Here is a 21,584-nt window from a genome sequence, read left to right as displayed (position 1 = left end):
GAGGAAAAATGAGATTTGTTATTCGTCGGTCGGATGTGCCTACCTGAACCAGGCAGAGGGCCTTCTCGGTGGTGGCGCCCATCTTGTGGAACGCCCTCCCATCAGATGTCAAGGGGATAAACAACTACAGTGGATGCTCGGGTTGCAAACGTGATCCGTGTGGGATGCACGTTCGCAACCCGCAACAGCGTGTCTGCACACGCGTGGGTTGCGATTCGGCGCTTCTGCGCATGCGCGACCCCCCAAACCCAGAAGTAACCCATTCTGGAACTTCCGGGTTTTGGCAGGTCCGTAACCTGAAAAAACATAACCTGAAGCGTCTGTAACCCGAGGTATGACTGTATCTGACTTAGAACACATCGGAAGGCAGCACTTTTTAGGGAAGTTTTTAATGTTTGATGTTTTATCGTGTTTTTAATATTCTGTTGGGAGCTGCCCAGAGTGGCTGGGTATGAATATTTATTATTATTATTACAGTGGTACCTCGGGTTACAGACGCTTCAGGTTACAGACTCCACTAACCCAGAAATAGTGCTTCAGGTTAAGAACTTTGCTTCAGGATGAGAACAGAAATCGTGCGGCAGCAGCGGGAGGCCCCATTAGCTAAAGTGGTACCTCAGGTTAAGAACAGTTTCAGGTTAAGAATGGACCTCCGGAACGAATTAAGTACTTAACCCGAGGTACCACTGTATTATTATTATTGACATGATTAAGGCCACATTCACACTAGTCAGTAAGACTTGATTTAAATCTTTTGTTTGTTTGTTTGTTGTTGTTTTTTTTACAGAAAGACTCATTCTTGCTGGTACAATCTCATATTTTTACAACCAGATGCAGGTTTCATTTTTGGAATAATAAATTTCCAGAGTAGTTGTTACAGTTATATCAAAAACACTGATTTGGTTATACAATTAGAAACACATTGACAGATAATCATGAAATTATCGTGAGGTTCAATAAGTTCACTGTTTATATTTGGACAACTTTTCTGCTGTACTTTATTGGAAGGAGAAAAATAATCATTTCCTTAATAAAAATTTAAGCAATTTATTTAACTAAAGCAGTAACATTATAGCATATGTATCTATTTTTGTTAACTGATGTGGTTAAACGGTTCGTTTGTTTTTAAACACCTTAGACTGAGTTTTAGCACACATGAAAAACTTAAAACAAATCCTTATTTCCTGATGAGTAGCCTTTGGAAATAGAAAACTACCCTTAGAAAGATTTTTCCTCCAAAAGCATTTTATTTTAAAAATTCGATTTAAATGAAAATAAAAATCTGATTTTTATTTTTTTTTAATCATTGATTTTTATCCACCCTGCCACCAACCCGTCTCTTACCGTCCCGAGACATGCCGAGGCTGAGACATTTCTGCAAACGGCAGTGCTGGCACCGGTTTCGGCTGGTGCGGTCGATTTGGCAGTTCTGCTGTCGGGTGCAAGAGTAGGTCACATTCCCTTGCTGGCTCCGCCGGAAGAAACCCTGAGAGCAGAAGAAAGAGAGAGAGAGATAGAGAGAGTTGGACCCCCTCAGAATACGGGCATCATCCACACTACCCATTTAAAGCACTATCACCCCACTTTAAACCATCGCGGCTTCCTCCAAAGCAGCCATTCTCAACCCGTGGGTCCCCAGATGTTGTTGAACTACAACTCCCATCACCCCTAGCTAGCAAGGCCAGAGCTCAGGGATGATGGGAGTTGTAGTCCAACAACATCTGGGGACCCACAGGTTGAGAACTGCTGCTCCAACGAATCTCGGAAACTGCACTTTGTTACGGATCAGGGCCGGATTTAGGTCTGATGAGGCCCTGAGATACTGAAGGTAATGGGGCCCTTTATAGGTCCAGCTGTCCTTAAAAATGTAAAGGTAAAGGGACCCCTGACCATTAGGTCCAGTCGTGACCAACTCTGGGGTTGCAGCGCTCATCTGGCTTTATTGGCCGAGGGAGCCGGCATACAGCTTCCGGGTCATGTGGCCAGCATGATTAAGCCGCTTCTGGTGAAGCAGAGCAGCGCATGGAAACGGCGTTTACCTTCCCGCTGGAGTGGTACCTATTTATCTACTTGCACTTTGACGTGCTTTCGAACTGCTAGGTTGGCAGGAGGCAGGACCGAGCAACGGGAGCTCACCCCATCGCGGGGATTCGAAGCGCCGACCTTCTGACTGGCAAGTCCTAGGCTCTGTGGTTTAACCCACAGCGCCACCCACGTCCCTTCAGCTGTCCTTAGGCAATATCAAATTGTCACTGTTTTTTTGTTGTTGAATATATGCTATATGCTAATTTATGGACCTAATAAGTATCTCAAGCCATTTGTACATGTGGCCATGCAACCAGTCCATGCAGAATATAGGCACCCGATATACAGAAAGGAGCAAACCAGTGATATTTTAGGGAGCAGGCTAGTAGGCGGGGCCCATGACTTACATCCTAGGAGCCTACACAACACAAAACACTGTTGCTGTATGTAGGTTTTATTTGATTTGTTCTTTATCTTATATTTTGGAAATGTACATCCAGTTGTTTTTTCCCTTTAAATTTTTTTGCCCCCCCCCCCTAAGAGAGTGGGGCCCTAAACTATAGCTTATTTAGCTTATACGTAAATCTGGCACTGTTAAAAATGCTGAGAGATGTTGTCTTCCCAGAACGACAATCCCCAGAGTTCCTCTGGGAAAAGGGATCGATTGTTAAACCACCCTGGGAAAACTGCTGCTCTCCGAAGGAGGAACTCCTAACAACGCTAACAGCTAACACTAACAAATAGAATTAAGAATATTGTATTGAACGTAACATTCCATAATACATAACACTATTCCCCCCCCCCTTTATAGCAGTCATGGTTTTCTTTCCTAACCTACAACCAAAACAACATCCACAATTAAATCCACGTTTCAGTTTTGGTAATTTGCCCAAAGCTCCTATTTTTACTTAAGAAGACCAAAAATGTTTTATATGGAGCTGGAATGGATCTACCAGAATCCTAGTTTATTTATAAAATCAGATGTTTTGGGGCCACAACTCCCACTGAATTGTTGTAGTTTGGCCTTTGCAGGATAACACCCTTAGCTGATCTGGGTTTCTATGGCACTGGTGAGTGCCATGGAACCCATAGCCATAGCTGTCAACTTACGGATTTGAAAATAAGGGACCAGCAGCCTCGAAAATGAGGGATCAGCAGCCAAAATAAGGGATTTTCCCAGCACAGGTATGTTCAACTTCTGAGCCCCTCCGACCCAAAGGCAGAAAGCCCAGCCAGCAGCCAAACGAAGCCTTAAGCAGTGGTTCCCACAGCGCAGCAACCCGGCAAAGGGGATGCAGCAAGGAAAACCACCGTCACCTCTCCGCTGGGAAGCGCTGAGCAAAGGCGAGTCCCCAGGCAACGCGGCCGATTTGATCGGCACAAGGCATGCAAGCTCCACCCCCCAGTCGTTCTCAGACTCCTTATTGGGTGAGCAACGCAGCCAAGCAACACAGTTGGAGCCTCCCTCCTCCCCGGCCAGCAGGGAGGGAGGAGGGAGAGGAGCTGCTTCCTTTGAAACCTGGGAAATTTAAGGGACATCATCAAAAAGGGACAGCAGTGGGAAACAGTGCTGGGATAAGGGACTTTCCCGCCAAATAAGGGACAGTTGACAGCTATGCCCATAGCAGGTTGTGGCTGCGTCTTCTGACTCACTTTGCACCCTTCACAAGTGATGACGCCGTAGTGGATCCCGGAGGACTTGTCTCCGCAGATCTTGCAGGGGATCACCTCGATCTGGGCTGTAGTAAGGGAGGAGGGAAAAACAAAGAAGGCAAAATCTGGTTAAAATAAGAAGCAAAGAAGGCAAAATCTGGTTTAAATAAAGAACTTCCATTTTAGGCTTGCGTTCATTAGGAGCTCGCAGAAATTAGGGTTGTTTTTGTTCTTGCAACTGATTTGTTAATCGCTTTCCAAACCGGAGCCTCAAGGCGATTCACACACACACACACGAGGTAAGAGAGAACAGTTTTAAAAACACAAAAGCAACATATAGGTTTAAAAGAAGACTAAAACTCTAACAAGTTGCAAAGACCCATTTGTGCAGCTGGGTAAGCCTGTGGGAACAAAAAACGTCTTCAGTGATTTCTGATGCCTCTCGCCAGGGATGCTGTTCCACAGAACAGGGACGGCCACCCTAAAAGCCCTGCTCTGGGTTCCTGTGGAGGGGGATTGTGAGATCTTTGAAGCTTGCGGGAAAGGCTCTCTCATGGATTGAAGCGATCTACTAGGTGTATATGTGACGCGGGTGGTGCTGTGGTCTAAACCACTGAGCTTAGGGCTTGCCGATCAGAAGGTCGGTGGTTCGAATCCCCGTGACGGGGTGAGCTCCCGTTGCTCGGTCCCTGCTCCTGCCAACCTAGGAGTTCGAAAGCACGTCAAAGTGCAAGTAGATAAATAGGTATCGCTCCGGCAGGAAGGTAAACGGTGTTTCCGTGTGCTGCTCTGGTTCTCCAGAAGCAGCTTAGCCATGCTGGCCACATGACCCAGAAGCTGTATGCTGGCTCCCTCGGCCAGTAAAACGAGATGAGCGCCGCAACCCCAGAGTCGGCCACGACTGGACCTAATGGTCAGGGGTCCTTTACCTTTACCTTTTTTACTAGGTGTATAAGGGCTAAAGCGGTCTCTCCATTTACCTGCTTCTGAGCTGTATAGGGAGTTAGGAACTCATCCTTGCACACATTATGTCATTAAAAACTTGGTTCACTTCGTCACACATTAGTTAAAATGGCATTGATCTCACTCAGCCCTGCTTGGACTACTGCAATGCGCTTTACGTAGGGCTACCTTTGAAGGTGACCCAGAAACTACAACTAATCCAGAATGCGGCAGCTAGACTGCTGACTGGGGGCGGCTGCCGAGACCACATAACACCGGTCTTGAAAGACCTACATTGGCTCCCAGTACGTTTCCGAGCACAATTCAAAGTGTTGGTGCTGACCTTGAAAGCCCTAAACGGCCTCGGTCCTGTATACCTGAAAGAGCATCTCCACCCCCATCATTCAGCCCGGACACTGAGGTCCAGCTCCGAGGGCCTTCTGGCGGTTCCCTCTTTGCGAGATGTGAGGTTACAGGGAACCAGGCAGAGGGCCTTCTCGGTGGTGGCGCCAGCCCTGTGGAACACCCTCCTACCAGATGTCAAGGAAATAAGCAACTATCTGACTTTTAAAAGGCATCTGAATTTGTTTAATCTTCTTTGAAAGCCTCCTGAAAGACCACAGTTCCTTATGCTTGTTAGGTCAGGTTACTCACTTAAATCTGGATTTATTTATTTAATTTCTATACCGCTTTATATTTTTAAGAAAAAAATTCAAAGCTGTTTCAGTATATTAAATCCATAAGACATAAATAAAGCAATCTGAAGAAAAGTCAAATATAGAGTATAACGTGGATAACATGCTCTGGTCTTTAAATGGAAGAAGAACCTCTGCTTTTTCGGCCCACACGTGAGGATCTGAAACGAGGCCCAGATCTCCCAGGTTCTGATTTGAACTCCAAACTTCACTGCTGAGAGCACAAAGTACCCCGTCGCCCTTGAAAGGTGCTACCCTGCTTTTGCTACTGCCAGGAAATAAGGCAAAAGAGTTAGAGAGGAAATGGACGTCTTTGGAGCCCAACACCCCAGTGAGTGACATTATGGGGCTTGTCAGGGAAGAGTTATTCTTCTGTCATTTTCCAGACTGTTTAGGAAAGATAGGTACATTTTGTCCCCTTTTGGCAAAAAGCACCAGCTGCAATACAGACCTTGGTCCACTAGGGGGCAGCCTTGTACTACATTCTTCCTTGCTGGCTTTCAGAACACCACCCGGCAAGAGAGCCTCTGAGCATATGAGAAGTGTCCGTCCCTTTCGGCTTTCAAAATCCTTACCAGGTCACATGTTTTCGGTAGGGGTTTGAGGTGGTAAGGGAAAGGACTTCCTGCTCATACTTTCTAGGAACCAAACGGAACCTCCCCACCTTTCACAGGGACCTGAGTTCGAATCCTGCCTGAACCAGTCACCACGGAGAAGTCACTACCTTTCAGTTTTGCAGGAAAGTGGGCCTAGGTCCCTGGAGTTGCTGTTAGGACCAATGAAATAGCTCAGTGCTTTTGCAAACTGGAAAGGATGGCGTGAAGACAGATTTTTAGCAGGGCCCTTAGTCTGGGGCTGCCTGCCTGCCTTACGTAAGTTACACAATGCCGCTGCCTCGATATTTCCCAAAAAATCCCCTACACAGGTTTGGGGCAGAGCTAAAAGGATCTGTATTGTGTGTGAGAATATAAATGGAATACACCCCAATATCTCCAAATCTCACCCCCTGGGAACCAAGATGTTGGTTCCTCTCTTGTTGCTTTCATGCCGGCGACCAAAAACACGCCATTTTTAGTTGTGAATTTCTTCCCCTCAACCCCTGTTGGGTCGTTTTGGTCTTTCGCTTGCAATTGAGCCGGTTCTGCCATTGCTCTGCTATCACGCTAACAGTCGCCGCAGGACTCCTGGGTCCTTTCCCAAGTCTCTCAACTGCAGAACCTTCTTTTTCAAAGCCACCGCGCAGCCCCGGGAACACGAGCCACGAGTCGCAAATCGTCGTCGACAACAGTGCCCCAAGGCCCGTGCAGAGACCATTTCCCTGCCGACCCTGCTGAGTAACCGCAGCTTAGCTGCGGCGAGCAATGGCAGGGGGAGCAACAAGGCAGCTGCTTCGAGGCAGAACGACCCCCTCGCTTCTCGCATCAGAAATGTTTAACCACCCTGGGGTGGCACCGGGGAGAACCCACCGTGCGGAGGCAGGGATGTCGGCACAACAAACCACACGAAAGGGGAGAGGGCTGCATCACACCTCTGCAGGTGGCTGTGGGAAGGGGAGACGGAAGACCCCTGAGATGTGAGACAGAAGCACAAGAAAATCTATTTTCCCACCCTTTGTCACGGCATTTTATACGACGTTAAGAAGAGCTTGGCTGCTGGATCAGACCCCATGGACCCATCTGGTCCAGCATCCGGCGCTCTTTCACACGACCCCTTGCCCATGTGCAGAGAGGCGGCTTGCACCCGTGTCCAGAGTAATGTGAGCACAAGCCTTGCCTCTCTGCTAAAGTGTGTGGGTAGAAATTAGATCTGGAGTGGGTGTGTTTTGCTGCAGGGCTAGGTCTTACGAGCTGCACCTCATCTCAATCCTACTCAAACAGATCCACTGAAATTAATAATAATAATAATAATAATAATAATAATAATAATAATAATTTATTTATACCGCGCCTATCTGGCTGGGTTTCCCCAGCCACTCTGGGCGGCTACCAACAGAACACTAAAATACAATAACCTATTAAACATTAAAAGCTTCCCTAAACAGGGCTGCCTTTAGATGTCTTCTAAAAGTTTGGTAGTTATTTTTCTCTTTGACATCTGGTGGGAGGGAGTTCCACAGGGCGGGCGCCACCACCGAGAAAGCCCTCTGCCTGGTTCCCTGTAGCTTTGCTTCTCGCAGCAAGGGAACCGCCAGAAGGTCCTCGGAGCTGGACCTCAGTATCCAGGTAGAACGATGGGGGTGGAGACGCTCCTTCAGGTATACTGGACCGAGGCCGTTTAGGGCTTTACAGGTCAGCACCAACACTTTGAATTGTGCTCGGAAATGTACTGGGAGCCAATGTAGGTCTTTCAAGACTGGTGTTATGTGGTCTCAGCGGCCGCTCCCAGTCGCCAGTCTAGCTGCCGCATTCTGGATTAGTTGTAGTTTCCAGGTGACCTTCAAAGGTAGCCTCACGTAGAGCGCATGGCAGTAGTCCAAGTGGGAGATAACTAGAGGATGCACCATGTGGCACACGCTCATTAATTTCAACGGCTCTATGCTGACTAGGGAGTTATACTGCTGGCTACAAACCTAAGTTGTTTGCGCCTGACTCAAGTTGCCAGCCCCCGGAAGTCTAGTTTAAAAAATAATAATGAAGTCAATCTGGAAAAGTTGACATCTGTCCATTCCTGCCTTAGTCCACCTTGCCGGGCTGTCGCAAGGAGACCCTCAGGGCACTCTCTCTGCTTTGTGAGAGTATCTGGGTTTTTACAGGCAGGCAAAACGACACTGTTTTTTTGCATTGCATCACCTGCAGCTACCTAAGTGTAATGTCATATTAATAATAGAAAGGGGAGGAAAATTAAACCACGGAGGCCAGTGGTTTCTTCCCTGAACCACAAGAAGCCGCATGAGTCAGCCCCTAAATTAGTCAGCCCGTCCACCTTGAAGATTCTGCCAGTAAAGAACAACTCTCACTTTTATACAGAGATTGATGCCAGTAAATCCGCCCTCCTGACGCGAGGTCAACAGAGCTCTGGGTGCACACGATTGGGTCGATTGCAAAATGAAGAGGAGAGCAAAAACACACAAACCAAATAAGCAAAAAAAATTCATATATGTATCTGTATTTTATATATGTGCTGATGCGGTTCGCAAACGGGGAGTTAATTCCCGTCTAAGCTCCGCGTCACAGCTTCCATTGCCTCATCGGAAACGGCGCTTGCGTCAGCAGAAAAAGGAATGAGGGCGGACCCCGTTCGCTCCGGGCGAAGAGCTGTGCTAAAAGTCCGCTCTTTTGAGACAAACAGAGCCCCCTCCCCAATTCTCCGTTGTCCTTCAGGGGAAGAGATTCGGTTCAGTTTGCAGCAAAAAGCAATCTTCACTTCAGCTGTGTTCGCACCATACATTTAAAGCACTGTAATATCATTTTAAATGATCATGGCTCCCCCCCAAAAGGATTCTGGGAGCTGTGGTTTGTTAAGGGTGCAGAGAGCTATTAGGTGGTGCCTCAATTTCTCCCACAGAGCTAAAATTCCCCGAGAAGAGGGATTGATTGTTAAACTATTCTGAGAATTGCAGTTTTGTGGGGCTGTCCTAACTACTCCCAGCACCCTTAACAAATTTAAGAATTCTGGGGGCAGCCATGACTGTTTAAAACGGTATAACAGGGCTTTAAAAGTATGGGGTGAATGTGGCTCAACTCTGCACTTTCAGAGAAGTAGCCTTTGAAATTTGCACTGCTCTGAATTTTGCAATCTAATTCTCCAGTCCAGTCATGTGCATGAAAATACTATACTAGTGTAAAGTGTGCATTGAAATAAATGCTTTTCAGTGAAAATAACACGCTTAAAATGCACCGGGGAAACCGTTTTGCAAAGAAATGTGTGCATTAAAAAACTGCATATGAAAATGTGTGCAACAGGGGAAATTTTGGACCAAAACGTCGATGAATTTTCACGAAAAATACATATCACAAATTGATGAGGAAACACGGAGGACTGAACTCAAACTGAAAGAATGAGAAACCAAAGTGGGCACGTTCGCCCATCCCTAGTTGCCACCATCTTGAACGCAATGCCAGTGGGAATCGAAGAGCAGGGTGGAGAGAAAACAACAAACAGATTTTTTGGGTGCCAAATGGTGTTACAGAAATGAGAAAGGATGACAAATGTCGCTGGGTTGGACTCCAGGCTCAGAAACTGCAGGAAAACTCCCTGCCCTCTTGTGAAACTGCCGACTATCAAGAATGCAAGGCAAATTGGAGAAGATGGCAACCCCAGGCTGCGTTACTATAGCAACCAGACAGGGCCCGACACCATCTTGCCTTCGTTTCTTAAGAGCACCACACTAGGGTGCCTTTGAAAGGCCTTACCCCGAACAGAAAGCATGGGCTCCCTTGGGCATGAGTGAATTGTGTATGTGTCGGGTGTCATCTGAACCGACAAACACAACAAGGACACAATCTGGGCATCACATGGAGTCACAGCAGGGTTCTTTGTTCGTGTGGCGTCCTCCCAATGTGTTCACGCACTCTCGTGCATCAGGAAAAGCAAAGCGTAGGAACGAACAATGCAACCTATGAGGGCACTGAGATGATTCTCTCTTTCTATTTTTGGCCACATTTCTTATCCCTTTCCATTTGCAAATCCATGACCCGAGGGGTGGAGTTCATGGCCTGATGCATCAAAGCATGCAGGATGCATAGCTCTCTGGAGAAAACGGGGAAATCGAAATGAGGTTGTAACAGAAGATTTCTAGATCGGCATCACTCCAGGAGCAACTCTCTTAAGGAGGAAAGGTTGTCATGTTTGGGACTTTTTAGTGCAGAGAAAAAGGAAAAGGTGATGTGATAGAAGTCTGTAAGATTATGCCTGGCCAAGAGAAAATGGGTGGAACTTGTGGACATTCAGTGAAAGCCGAATGTTGGAAGATTCAAAACAGAGAAAAGAAAGTCCTTCTTCATGCAGTGCAGAAACTGTAGACTTTGATTCCACAGCATGGCCACCAACTAGGACAACTTCCAAAAGAGAATTAGACAAATTCATGGAGCAGAGGGGCATCGACGGCTACAATGCTTCTGAAAAGCATTTGCAGGAGGGGAGAGTTGCTCTTGAGCTCGGTGTCAGGAGTGTGTGCAGGAGCCAGGTCCTGTGACTAGTAGGGCTTCGCAGGACTGGGGCCATCCTAAGATTGTTTTGGAGAGGCAAGGCAAGGCCGCACAGGTGAGGCTGCTTGGTAACTCACAGCACCTGGTGGCAAGAACTGGGAAGGGATATAAGGTCAGCATTTCCCTTCGGCTCTTTGCCACAGCAACACGCTTCCTGCCTTGCTGTGTTTGGCTCCTTGCTTCCTGATGCTCGGACCTCAGCTCATTGCTTCTTGATCCTTGGACCCCTGACTTTGTGACTCGTTTCTCGACCCTCGGACCCTTGACTTCATGACTCCCTGTTCCTCGACCCTCAGACTCTTGACTTCATGACTCCCTGTTCCTCGACCCTCAGACCCCTGACTTTGTGACTCCTTGCTTCTCGACCCTCGGACCCCTGACTTCGTGACTCCTTGCTTCTCGACCCTCAGACCCTTGACTTCATGACTCCTTGCTTCCTGACCCTCAGACCCTTGACTTCATGACTCCCTGCTTCCTGACCCTCGGACCTCTGACTTTGTGACTCCTTGCTTCCTGACCCTTGGACCCCTGACTTCGTGACTCCTTGCTTCCTGACCCTCGGACCCTTGACTTCGTGACTCCTTGCTTCCTGACCCTCGGACCCTTGACTTCGTGACTCCTTGCTTCCTGACCCTCGGACCCCTGGCTTCCTGACTCTTGTTCCTGCTCCCACCCCGCCATCTTGCCCCAGTCCCGATGCCCCCAGCCGGGACTTCGATCGCCTGTAGACCAGACCGTGACACTCGGATCCTGCTTGCAACTTTCCCACAGGCAACTTGGTTGGCCACTGTGAGAACAGGATGCTGCCCCAGGTGGGCTCCTTTGGCCTGACCCAGCAGGGGCTCCTTTTGTTATTAAATGGGGGAAAGTAACCCCGGTTTTTTCCAAATCCCGAAGGGACCTGGATTGGGGAGGCAGCCAAATGAGCATTCCTAGCTGCACATGGGAGAAGAGGACAGTTGTCTGCTGGCTAGCGCATGCGCCACAATGCTCTGCGCCAAGGAACGCATCAGCAGCCACCCTAAGGGCTTGGGCGTGGGGCTCAAAGCAAACCATTGCTTGCAACTCTCCCCGCACAGCGTTTCCCAAACCGGTCGAGATTACAATCTGTTTGATGAGGCAGTTTAACCCTCTGCCCTTTGGGGCCGACAACTCTTTCCCCCCTCCCTCATTGGGGTCGTGGGGAAGAGGCGCCGAGGGGTATGTGAACTAGGCGAGAGGGGCGGCAGCAGGTGAGTGGGGCAGAAAGTGCCTGCTGGCTTTTCAGAGACCCAGGCTGGGGTGTGTGGGTTTGGTTTCCAGGAAACCCTAAACCTTTTCTTTCTTTCTTTTGGTGTGTTTTCTAAGGGGGGCTGAAGATGTCAGTAGACCCAGGAGTGGTATAGCTGTTTGTGAACTGCCAAGGGTCCTGATAGCATCAGAGGATGCCGTGGCGAGGAGAACGTAATCGGTAAGGGGGCTCATTTCTACTCCCAGCTGTGGTATTTGGGGTCACAAAGGCACAGGCATCAGCTGTGACAGACTGTGGGTAGGAGATTATAAAAAAGAGAACTCACCTAGTTCTTCTATACAAAACAGAGAGAGCTGAATAAACCATCAGGCACCCAACACGCTACAGAGCGCCACTCTGGACCAATCTGAGCCCCCTGCTGCCCTCATTTCCCAAGGCACCCAGAACAGCCCTGAGCTTGGGGCCCCTGGGAAACCATCCTTTTCCTGATTTTCCCTTTGGGGGCAAGTTTTTTTTTTTTTTTAAATGTTCATGTGTAGAGTTGAATAAGAAGTGGCATTCTGATGTTCCACAACTCTAGCCTGGACTTTTGAAAATGTAATCACCTGAATCTGTGACGGCCCATTTGCGTGCGCACCTTTTTCCTCCTAAAAAGTAAGGGGAAATGTGAGTGTGTCTTATGGAGTGAATGGCGGTGCGCAGAGAGGTAGAGCTGCGCAGCGCCCCTTCAGCGAAGCGGGAGGAGAAACGGAGCCCCTTCTGTTCCTCCTCCTGCTTCGCTGAACGGGCGCTGCGCAGCTCTACCTCTCTGCACAGTGCCTCTCCTGCGAAAGAGAGGCGCTGCGCAGAGAGGGAGAACTGTGCAGCGCCCCTTCAGCGACGCGCCTGCCCTGGCTTCTGCTTTCGCCGCGCAAAGCCTCTTCGGGCATGGGGAGCCTTCATCCCGCTGCCCTGAAGAGGCTTGGCGCGGTTATCCCAGAAGTCAGAACAGCCACACGGTATCCCAGAAGCCAGATCCCTCTTGCTGTTCTGGCTTCTGGGATTCAGAATATTTTTTTCTTGTTTTCCTCCTCCCAAAACTAGGTGCGCCTTACGGAGCGAAAAATATGGTACTTTCAAGCAACCAAACGGCTCCTTTCGGGAGGAACAATGGAACCTGTTTCCGCAGTTGTTCCTGAACTACGGCGCCATTACCCTTGACCATTGCTCGCATTCGTGGTGGCTGATGGGAGTCGGAGTCCTAGCACCTGGAAAACATCACAGATGCTCCCTGCCCCTGTGTTAAACTCTTACTGATGTTGGGGTTATGGTCATGGCTGAGTCACTGGCTCCCACTGGGTTCGCCCCTTCCCGCTCAGAGCCCTCCCTTCCCCAGAGAGGGGATCCCACTGCTGACACCACTTCCTGACCTCCCGGGAAGATGAAGAGCACACCTTTCCAACCACAGCCTGCCTTCCTGTCCCTGCTGCACCCCTTGGTATCTGGGAAGTCCACAACATGCCAGGAAAGGGTTTTGAACCTGGCCAACTCTAGGTTTGAAAGGCTACCACCGGCACGTTCGACACGGCATCAAAATCTGCTCTCGCTCAAAAATTGCACCTGTTATAAAAGAGAGAGCAAAACAAAACCCAGCCACAACGCAGGATGAAAGGCAAAAAGGCATTCGAGATGACTGTGTGTTTATTGCTGCCGATTCATGGCCCCCTCCCCTTCCTTCCCCCCCTCGCAGCGCAGGGGCAGCCGCAGCAGCAGCGTGGAGGAGGGCTGAGTCGTTGACACCCTCGCCACATGAATCAAAGCAGGAAAGACGCACAACACAGCAGGCGCCCCCGGGAGAGATGGAAACCCAACTCCCACCCGCTCTGTGTGTCTTACTCAGTTCGCCCGGGCACTGTGGCAAGAGTGAAGGTGCAAGGGAAACAACCCCAAACTCCCTTTGCCGTGACTGAGAGTGGCAGGACCCGAGGGGTCCTGGGACGCAAAGAGCCCTGCAAGGCTTGGGGACGGAGAACACCAAGGGGAGCTAGGGTGGTGTAGCGGGTCGAGTGCAGACCTTGGGGAGACCACGGTTCAAATCATTCCCCTAGGAACTGGATTTCCATGGGTCAATCCCTGCCTCTCAGCCTAACCTACCTCACAGGGTTGTTGCGGGGATTAAACGAGGGGGGGGGGAACCATGTACAGTGGTACCTCGGGTTAAGTACTTAATTCGTTCCGGAGGTCCGTACTTAACCTGAAACTGTTCTTAACCTGAAGCACCACTTTAGCTAATGGGGCCTCCCGCTGCTGTTGCGCTGCCGGAGCACGATTTTTGTTCTCATCCTGAAGCAAAGTTCTTAACCTGAAGCAATATTTCTGGGTTAGCAGAGTCTGTAACCTGAAGCATATGCAACGTGAAGTGTATGTAACCTGAGGTACCACTGTATGTGGTCTCTCTCGCCCTGATCTGTGTCTCTCTCGCCCTGATCTGGCCACTGTGATCCACGCGACAGTCACCTCCAGACTGGATTATTGTAACTCGCTCTACGTGGGGCTGCCCTTGAGACTGACCCAGAAACTCCAGCGGGTGCAGAATGCTGCAGCGAGGCTCCTTACGGGGTCCTCGCCGCGGGATCACATTCACCCGGTGCTTTACTAGCTGCACTGGCTCCCGGTGGAGTACAGGATCAGGTTTAAGGTGCTGGTTTTAACCTTGAAAGCCCTATACAGCCTAGGACCCTCGTACCTATGGGACCGCCTCTCCTGGTATGTCCCATGGAGGACCTTACGGTCTTCAAATAAAAACATCTTGGAAATCCTGGGCCACAGGGAGGTTAGACTGGCCTCAACCAGAGCCAGGGCTTTTTCGGCTGACTGGACCTAATGGTCAGGGGTCCCTTTACCCTTTACTATTAGATCGCAGTCTCTTGGGAGTTGGACATGCCTCGTGTAGACCATACTGAGGTAGATGGATCGAGGGTTTGGTTCACTCTGGTTTCAGATAGTACATGGGTAAAGGTAAAAGTAAAGGGACCCCTGACCATTAGGTCCAGTCGTGGCCGACTCTGGGGTTGCGGCACTCATCTCACTTTACTGGCTGAGGGAGCTGGTGTACAGCTTCCGGGTCATATGGCCAGCATGACTAAGCCGCTTCTGACGAACCAGAGCAGCGCACGGAAACGCCGTTTACCTTCCCGCCGGAAAGTATCTACTTGCACTTTGATGTGCTTTTGAACTGCTAGGTTGGCAGGAGCAGGGACTGAGCAATGGGAGCTCACCCAGTAACAGGGATTTGAACCGCCAACCTTCTGATCGGCAAGCCCTAGGCTCTGTGGTTTAACCCACAGCACCACCCACGTCCCTTGACTCAGAGTAGACCCACTGAAATAGCTTACTCCTTATTGCGCCAATGATGACCGTGCCCCACTGAGCCCAGGATGTGTACACCAACTGCCTGAACGTTCGGCTGCTCCCGTAAAGAGCAGGGTGGCTATCACAGCAGAACATCACCTGTGGGGCAAAGCTCACCTGCCTCTGCCCCCACTGCCAGAGAAAGGATGCTTCTGGGTACCAGTTGCTGGGAACTTCAGGTTGACGACGGAGAAACCTTTCCATTTCTCGCAATTTCGACCGTGGAATTTGCTGCCAAGGAGTGTGGTGGAGTCTCCTTCTTTGGAGGTCTTTAAGCAGAGGCTTGACATCCATATGTCAGGAGTGCTCTGATGGTGTTTCCTGCTTGGCAGGGGGTTGGACTCGATGGCCCTTGTGGTCTCTTCCAACTCTATGATTCTATGATTCTAATTTCTCCTGTTTTCCACCTGAGTTTGCAATTTTATCTTAAACTCCTCACAAAAATGTGGCAATATTTTACACACCATTTTTCCTAAAATGCAATTTTTTTGGGGGGGGGTGTGTGATTGTCTCATAAAACATTTTTTAAAATGTTATTTTTTATTTGTTTTTCCCCAAAGGTTTTTAACAAGTTTACCTCACATAGAATATATCATTCACTTACATTTCCCTTTTTGACTTCCCACCTCTCCCGCCGTGGTGTTTTTATTCTTATCTTTATTCTTATCTTATTAATTGCTGCATTATACTTATTGCTCACCCCCCCATACTCCATCTTGTCATTTTTAAAAAATGTGATTTTCACCAACATTCCCCACATAATAGAGGAAATGAAGAACAAGCGGTCCTCATCTAGCCCAGAACCCTGTTCTCATAATTTATTTGGCAGGGGGGAAAACCGAGAATTAAGTATAAGCTGCTTACGGACATAAAAGAAAGAGGAGGTTTTTCCCTGCCTGATTTGTAGATATATTTTGAGGCAGCGGCCTTCTGCTGGATTAAAGACTGGATTAAATTAGAAAATGAGGATATTTTGGACTTGGAGGGACTGGATAATAGGTTTGGATGGCATGCATATCTTTGGTATGATAAAGTAAAGGCCCATAGTGGCTTTAAGAACCATATAATCAGGAAGGCGCTTTATAATGTATGGATTAGATATCAGGATCTTTTGGTAAGAAAAACACCCAAATGGATTTCACCAGTGGAAGCTCAGGCACAAAAAAAGTTAAATATGGAGAATAAGTGGTTGAGATATTCTGACTTACTGATAGGCGATGCTGAGAACCCTGTTCTCACAGTGGCCAAATGTCCTTAAGAACCTAAGAATCAAGATAGACTATTCTGGACCAGGAGTTTCCATAAGGACTGAAGAAGACCCCAGTTGAATCAGCCCGGCATCCTGTTCTCACAGTGGCCACCCAGGTGCAAAACCCGAAAACTGAAGATGAACCCGGTTTGAACACAGGCTTCAAAAAGGCAGGGAGGATTATTTTGGAAAATATGTGTGTCTTCATATTTCCTTGCTTCTCGCCCCGCAACCTGTCTCTGACCCGAGACTGTCTTCCCACAGCTCTATGATTCAGCCTCGCTGCCTCGCCCCTTACCGATGGCAATTTGCCCCCAAGCAAAAGTTCCTCTGCCGTCAGTCGTTTATCCCTTTGATCGTGACTCACAAAACAGGAACACGACTGCAGTGATCTCAGCACCCAAACAAAGTGGCCACGGTTGCAGCGACCAAGTCTAGATCAACCCTTCGCCCACCTGTGGAAGCCCAGCCAACATGGCGACCAGACACGGATGGCCTTTGAATTTATCGAATACTAATAATAATAAAATAATAAAAAATTTTTATTTATATCCCCCCCCCCCCAGCCCAAGCCGGGCTCAGAGCGGCTAACACCAGTAAAAGCAACACAGTTTACATAAAATCACAATCAATTAATCCTCTTTTAAAGACGCCTGTGCTGGTTTGAGGATGTAAGATTAATGTTCGTTTATAGAAAGTTGCTTTGTGAGGTGTCATATGTCGGATTGGACGAAGTGAATTTTGTTTTTGCATAGCGGATGGAGGAAGAATCGGAAGTTCTTTAGTTTCTGAATCTTATTTTTCTACCTTTTTCTTTCTTTCTTTCTTTCTTTCTTTCTTTCTTTCTCCTTCTCTTTCTCCCCATCCTGCCCCTTTGTGTTTTTATTGCACCTAGATAAAAGTCCTGGTTCGGTTTTTTAAAAAGGCAAAAGATTTTACGTTTTGCATTTCCCCTCTACAGACCTTAATAAAATTTATTAAAAGATAAATACAGTCGCCCAAGATGGCGGCCATCTCTGCCTGCTGTGGGAAGGAGTTCCGCAGTCTAACCATGCACTGGATTAAGGACTTTTTCCCCATCTGTCCTGAATCTCCCAACACTCAGCTTCCTTGGAAGTCCACGTGTTCTAGTGTTACAACAGGGAGGAAAACATTTTCTTTAGCCACTTTCACAGAATCATAAAATTGGAAGGAACCCAATGGTCATCTAGTCCAACCCCCTGGGAGGCAGGAATCTCAGCCAAAGCATCCATGACAGATGGCCACCCAACCTCTGCTTAAACACCTCCAAGGAAGGAGAGCCCACCACTTCTAGTGGGCGTCTGTTCCACTGTCGAACAGCTCTTACCGTCAGAAAGTGTCCCCCAAATGTTTAGTGGGAATCTCCTTACTTGTAACATGAAGCCACTGGTTTGAGTCCTACCCTTAAGAGAAACATCATTTCATAATCCTCTATCAAGTTACTTCCTTCTTGGCTTTTCTCTAAACCAAGAAGTCCCAAACGCTGCCCCCTTATCTTACAGGTGAGTTGCTCCACCCCTTTGATCATTTTGGCTGCCCCTCCTTTTTCCCCCACACTAAAGGGGTCTGAACGGAAGGTCTTGGGGCCATAGCACATAATACAAGAACAACAAGAACAACAACAACAACAACAACAATAATTATTATTTATTATTTATACCCTACCCATCTGGCTGGGCTTCCCCAGCCACTCTGGGCGGCTTCCAAAAGAATATTAAAATACAATAACCTATTAAACATTAAAAGCTTCCCTAAACAGGGCTGCCCTGTTCCTGTATGGGACACCTGCATATTCCTGCATTGCAGAGGGTTGGGACTAGATGATCTGCAGGGTCCCTTCCAATTCTATACTTCCATGGTTCTATAGCTCTGTAGCTGGATCAGGCCCAACGCCCTTCAAAGTCCAGCATCCTGTTTTCACTGGGGCCAACCAGGTAAGATGATGACATCAAACTCCCAAACTCAATTAGATCAGCACTTTTGAACTGATTTGTTTCGGACTCAATCAAAAGCTCAGTCTTCTCCCACACAACTACAGGTATTAATTCGGCAGAGTAGGAAGTTAGGAAGTTTGCATCATTACCAAACGCTAGAAAGGTCATGGTTTTTTGCGTGTGTGTGTATCTGCGATATCTGCTGTCGATATCTGCTGTGTTTTGACGGCTGTCTTTTTAAAGTATCTGTTTCCTCGAATTTCGGCGCATTGCTTTAATTCCCTGCGCTTTTTAACGGAGAAATCGCTTTGAGGTGTTTCACCGGAGGCGATTCGTAAATGGAATCGAATCAAACACGCAAAACGATATAGCAGTCTAACATTGCAAGCAGGCCACCCTGAAATTATTAAAGACAGACAACATCTTTATATAAATCTTATTCGGCGGCATTTCTAGCCAGTGAATGGGGACACAGGCTTTAGAAACACGTTTGAAGAAAAGTAGGAAAGAGACCACAAGACAGAAGTTTATAAAATTAGGTGTGGCACGGAGAAAGTGGATGGAGAATAGCTTCCCTCTCTTTCTCTCATAACACTAGAACGGCCAATGAAGCCAAATGTTGGAAGATTCAAGACCGAGAAAATAAAGTATTTCTTTAGTTAAACTATGGAACTCCCTCCTGCAGGGGCCAGAGTGGTTTAACAGCCAACCCCTCTTCTCAGGGGAACTCTGGGAATTGCAGTTCTCAGAGAGAAATAGTGGCTCTGCTGACCGCTCTCAGCACCTGTCACAAACTACAGCTCCAAGAATCCTCCGGGGAAAGCTGCTTAAAGTGGCACCATAGTGCTTTACATGGAGGAATGTGGCCTTTGTGTGTTTGTGTGTGTGGAAACTAGAGTACCTTACAAAGGAGAAAACGCATGTGTCACCCCACTCACTTAAACCTCTGGCCCTGTCCATCACAGGCATGCAGCCCCCAGGAAGCCTGCCAAGAAGGGAGTGTGGGCCTCAGTCTCAATAATAATAATAATAATAATAATAATAATAATAATAATAATTCACCCAGACCCATCTGACCTGGCTGCCCCAGCCACTCTGGGCAGCTCCCAAAAGAATATTAAAACACAAAGAATATCAAACATTAAAACCCTCCCTGAACAGGACTGCATTCGGAAGTCTTCCAAAAGTCAGATCGTTCCTTGACATCTGATGGGATGGCCTTCCCCAGGGGAGGTGCCACCACCAAGAAGGCCCTCTGCCTGGTTCCCTATAACCTCACTTGTCGCAATGAGGGAACCGCCAGAAGGTTCTTGGAGCTGGACCTCCGTGTCCAGGCTGGACGATGGGGGGCAAAGACATTTAGGGATGAAGCTTCCTGACCCCTGATCTATCTGCTTAACATTTCTCAAGGGGAATAAATAATAATAAATAATAATATAATATTTCTACCCTGCCCATCTGGCTGGGTTTCCCCAGTGACTCTGGGCGGCTTCCAACAGAAGGTTAAAAATACATTAAAACAACAGTCATTATTAGCCAAAAATTGGAAATCGCAAGAAATACGAACAATAGAAGAATGGCAGATGAAGATGTTGGATTTTTTTGGAGCTGGCTGACCTGACTGGAAGAATCTGCAACCAGAAAGAAGAGGATACACAAGAGGACTGGAATAATATTTAGCTAAATATTGTAAAATAAGATAAACAGAAAATCCTTGGAAGTAACAAATAGGCCTAGGGGTAGAATAAGGATATGTGGTAGTAAACATTAAGGATTAGAATATTAATAAAGGAGAAGAGATTAGTAAATGAAAAGAGTTAATATTATTAGAAATATGAACTTGGAGAACTGATAAATGTGATATAATGAAATTCAGTTAGAGAGGATTCGAGGAAGTCAGTTAGCAATGTTAAGAGAATTAGGTATTAGAAGAAATAATTCCTTTTTGTGTTTAATTTTATTGTGTTGTAGTGTGTTTTTCTTTGTGGTGTGTTTCGTCATGTCATTTTGTGATAAATGTGGAAAACCAATAATTTTGTTTTTGAACCCCCCCCCCCCCAAAAAAGCAGTTGTTAAAAACTTCCCTAAACAGGGCTGCCTGCAAAACCTACAGAGGTGCTTGTGGCCACGACAAACCCACCGGACTCTAGAGGTGCTGCAAAACTCTCCGCAGGCAGGTGCGTGCTTTAAAAGGGGGTGCCGGCCGCAACTTGAGGGGGTCTCCGACGGGTGCTACAAGCGGCGGCAGTGCAGTGCAGGGGGGGGGGGCAAAACTGCCAAGAGGAACGGGGGAGGAGGGTTTGCATGCGAAGATTAAGCCACAGAGCTGACGCTTCAAAGAGGAGCTCGCTGGTTCCTCCGGCAGGCCTTGAAAACAAGCCTCCCCCCTCAATTTCCTCCGGCTGCTCTAACATTTCGGTCTGCCGGCGCATGGCGTCAACCCACATCCGAGTTCCATCAACCTACTCAAGGCTTTCTCCCCACATCCCTTCTTTTCAGCCCCCTGAGGACGGGAAAAACCTTCTCTGAAAGGAGCCCATGGGCGGCTCCCGGACTGGTTCTGGGTGCAACCCCCAGGGCAGCTTATTCCATCTCCCCAACATTTCCCTAACCAGTGGTTTCTGTGTTATATCTGAGCTTCCGCACTGCACAGAAGCTAATGCTAGGAAACTAATGGACTACAACACATGCCTAAACATCAGGGGGGAATTTCTGACAGTAAGGGCTGTTCGACTGTGGAATGGACTCCCTTGGGAAGTTGTGGTCTCTCCTTCCTTGGAGGTTTTTAAGCAGAAGTTGGGTGGCCATCTGTCATGGATGCTTCCAGTTGAGATGGCTGCATTGGGGGGTTGGACTAGATGACCCTGGGGTCCCTTACGACTCTACAATTATGTGATTCAGTGTTTTTCGACTCCATAAAGAATGTGTTTCCCTGTTTTAATTCTGCATGATATTTGAGCTTTCACATGCCACAAAAGCCACTTCCACAAACATAATGGACTATAACGTAGGTTTAGCACTTACTCGCATGTTATTTGATTCTAGGGGGGGGGAGTTTGCAGCCCCCGGAACCTGGAAAACTGCAGGCATAAAGTGACAAACTTTGGGGCGCTATACAGTAGTACCTCTGGTTGCGAACGGGATCCGTTCCGGAGGCCCGTTCGCAACATGAAAAGAGCACAACCCGCAGTGGCGCATCTGTGCGCCTGCGCGGGTTGCAATCCGCTGCTTCTGCGCATACGTGTGACGTCATTTTGTGCCTCTGTGCATGCGGTGAAACCCAGAAGTAACCCTTTC

At 48.0% G+C, this 21,584-nt stretch overlaps 1 protein-coding gene across 4 annotated transcripts in view; it reads right to left on the bottom strand.

Moving 5' to 3' along the window:
• Positions 1-21,584, bottom strand: part of RORC (RAR related orphan receptor C) — a 90,202-nt gene that overhangs the window by 12,063 nt on the left and 56,555 nt on the right. For all 4 annotated transcript variants that reach the window (XM_080986030.1, XM_080986029.1, XM_080986031.1 and 1 more), the window contains 2 exons: positions 3,679-3,764; positions 1,345-1,486 (listed from right to left, as the gene is read on the bottom strand). In XM_080986030.1, the coding sequence (XP_080842156.1) occupies positions 1,345-1,486; positions 3,679-3,764 (228 nt within the window). The remainder of the gene's footprint in view (positions 1-1,344; positions 1,487-3,678; positions 3,765-21,584) is intronic.

The sequence above is a fragment of the Podarcis pityusensis genome, assembly GCF_964106645.2.
Source record: "Podarcis pityusensis genome assembly, chromosome: 16".
NCBI lineage: Eukaryota > Metazoa > Chordata > Lepidosauria > Squamata > Lacertidae > Podarcis > Podarcis pityusensis.
The sequence above is the reverse complement of the archived record's forward strand: the minus strand, read 5'-3'. Positions and strand labels throughout refer to the sequence as shown.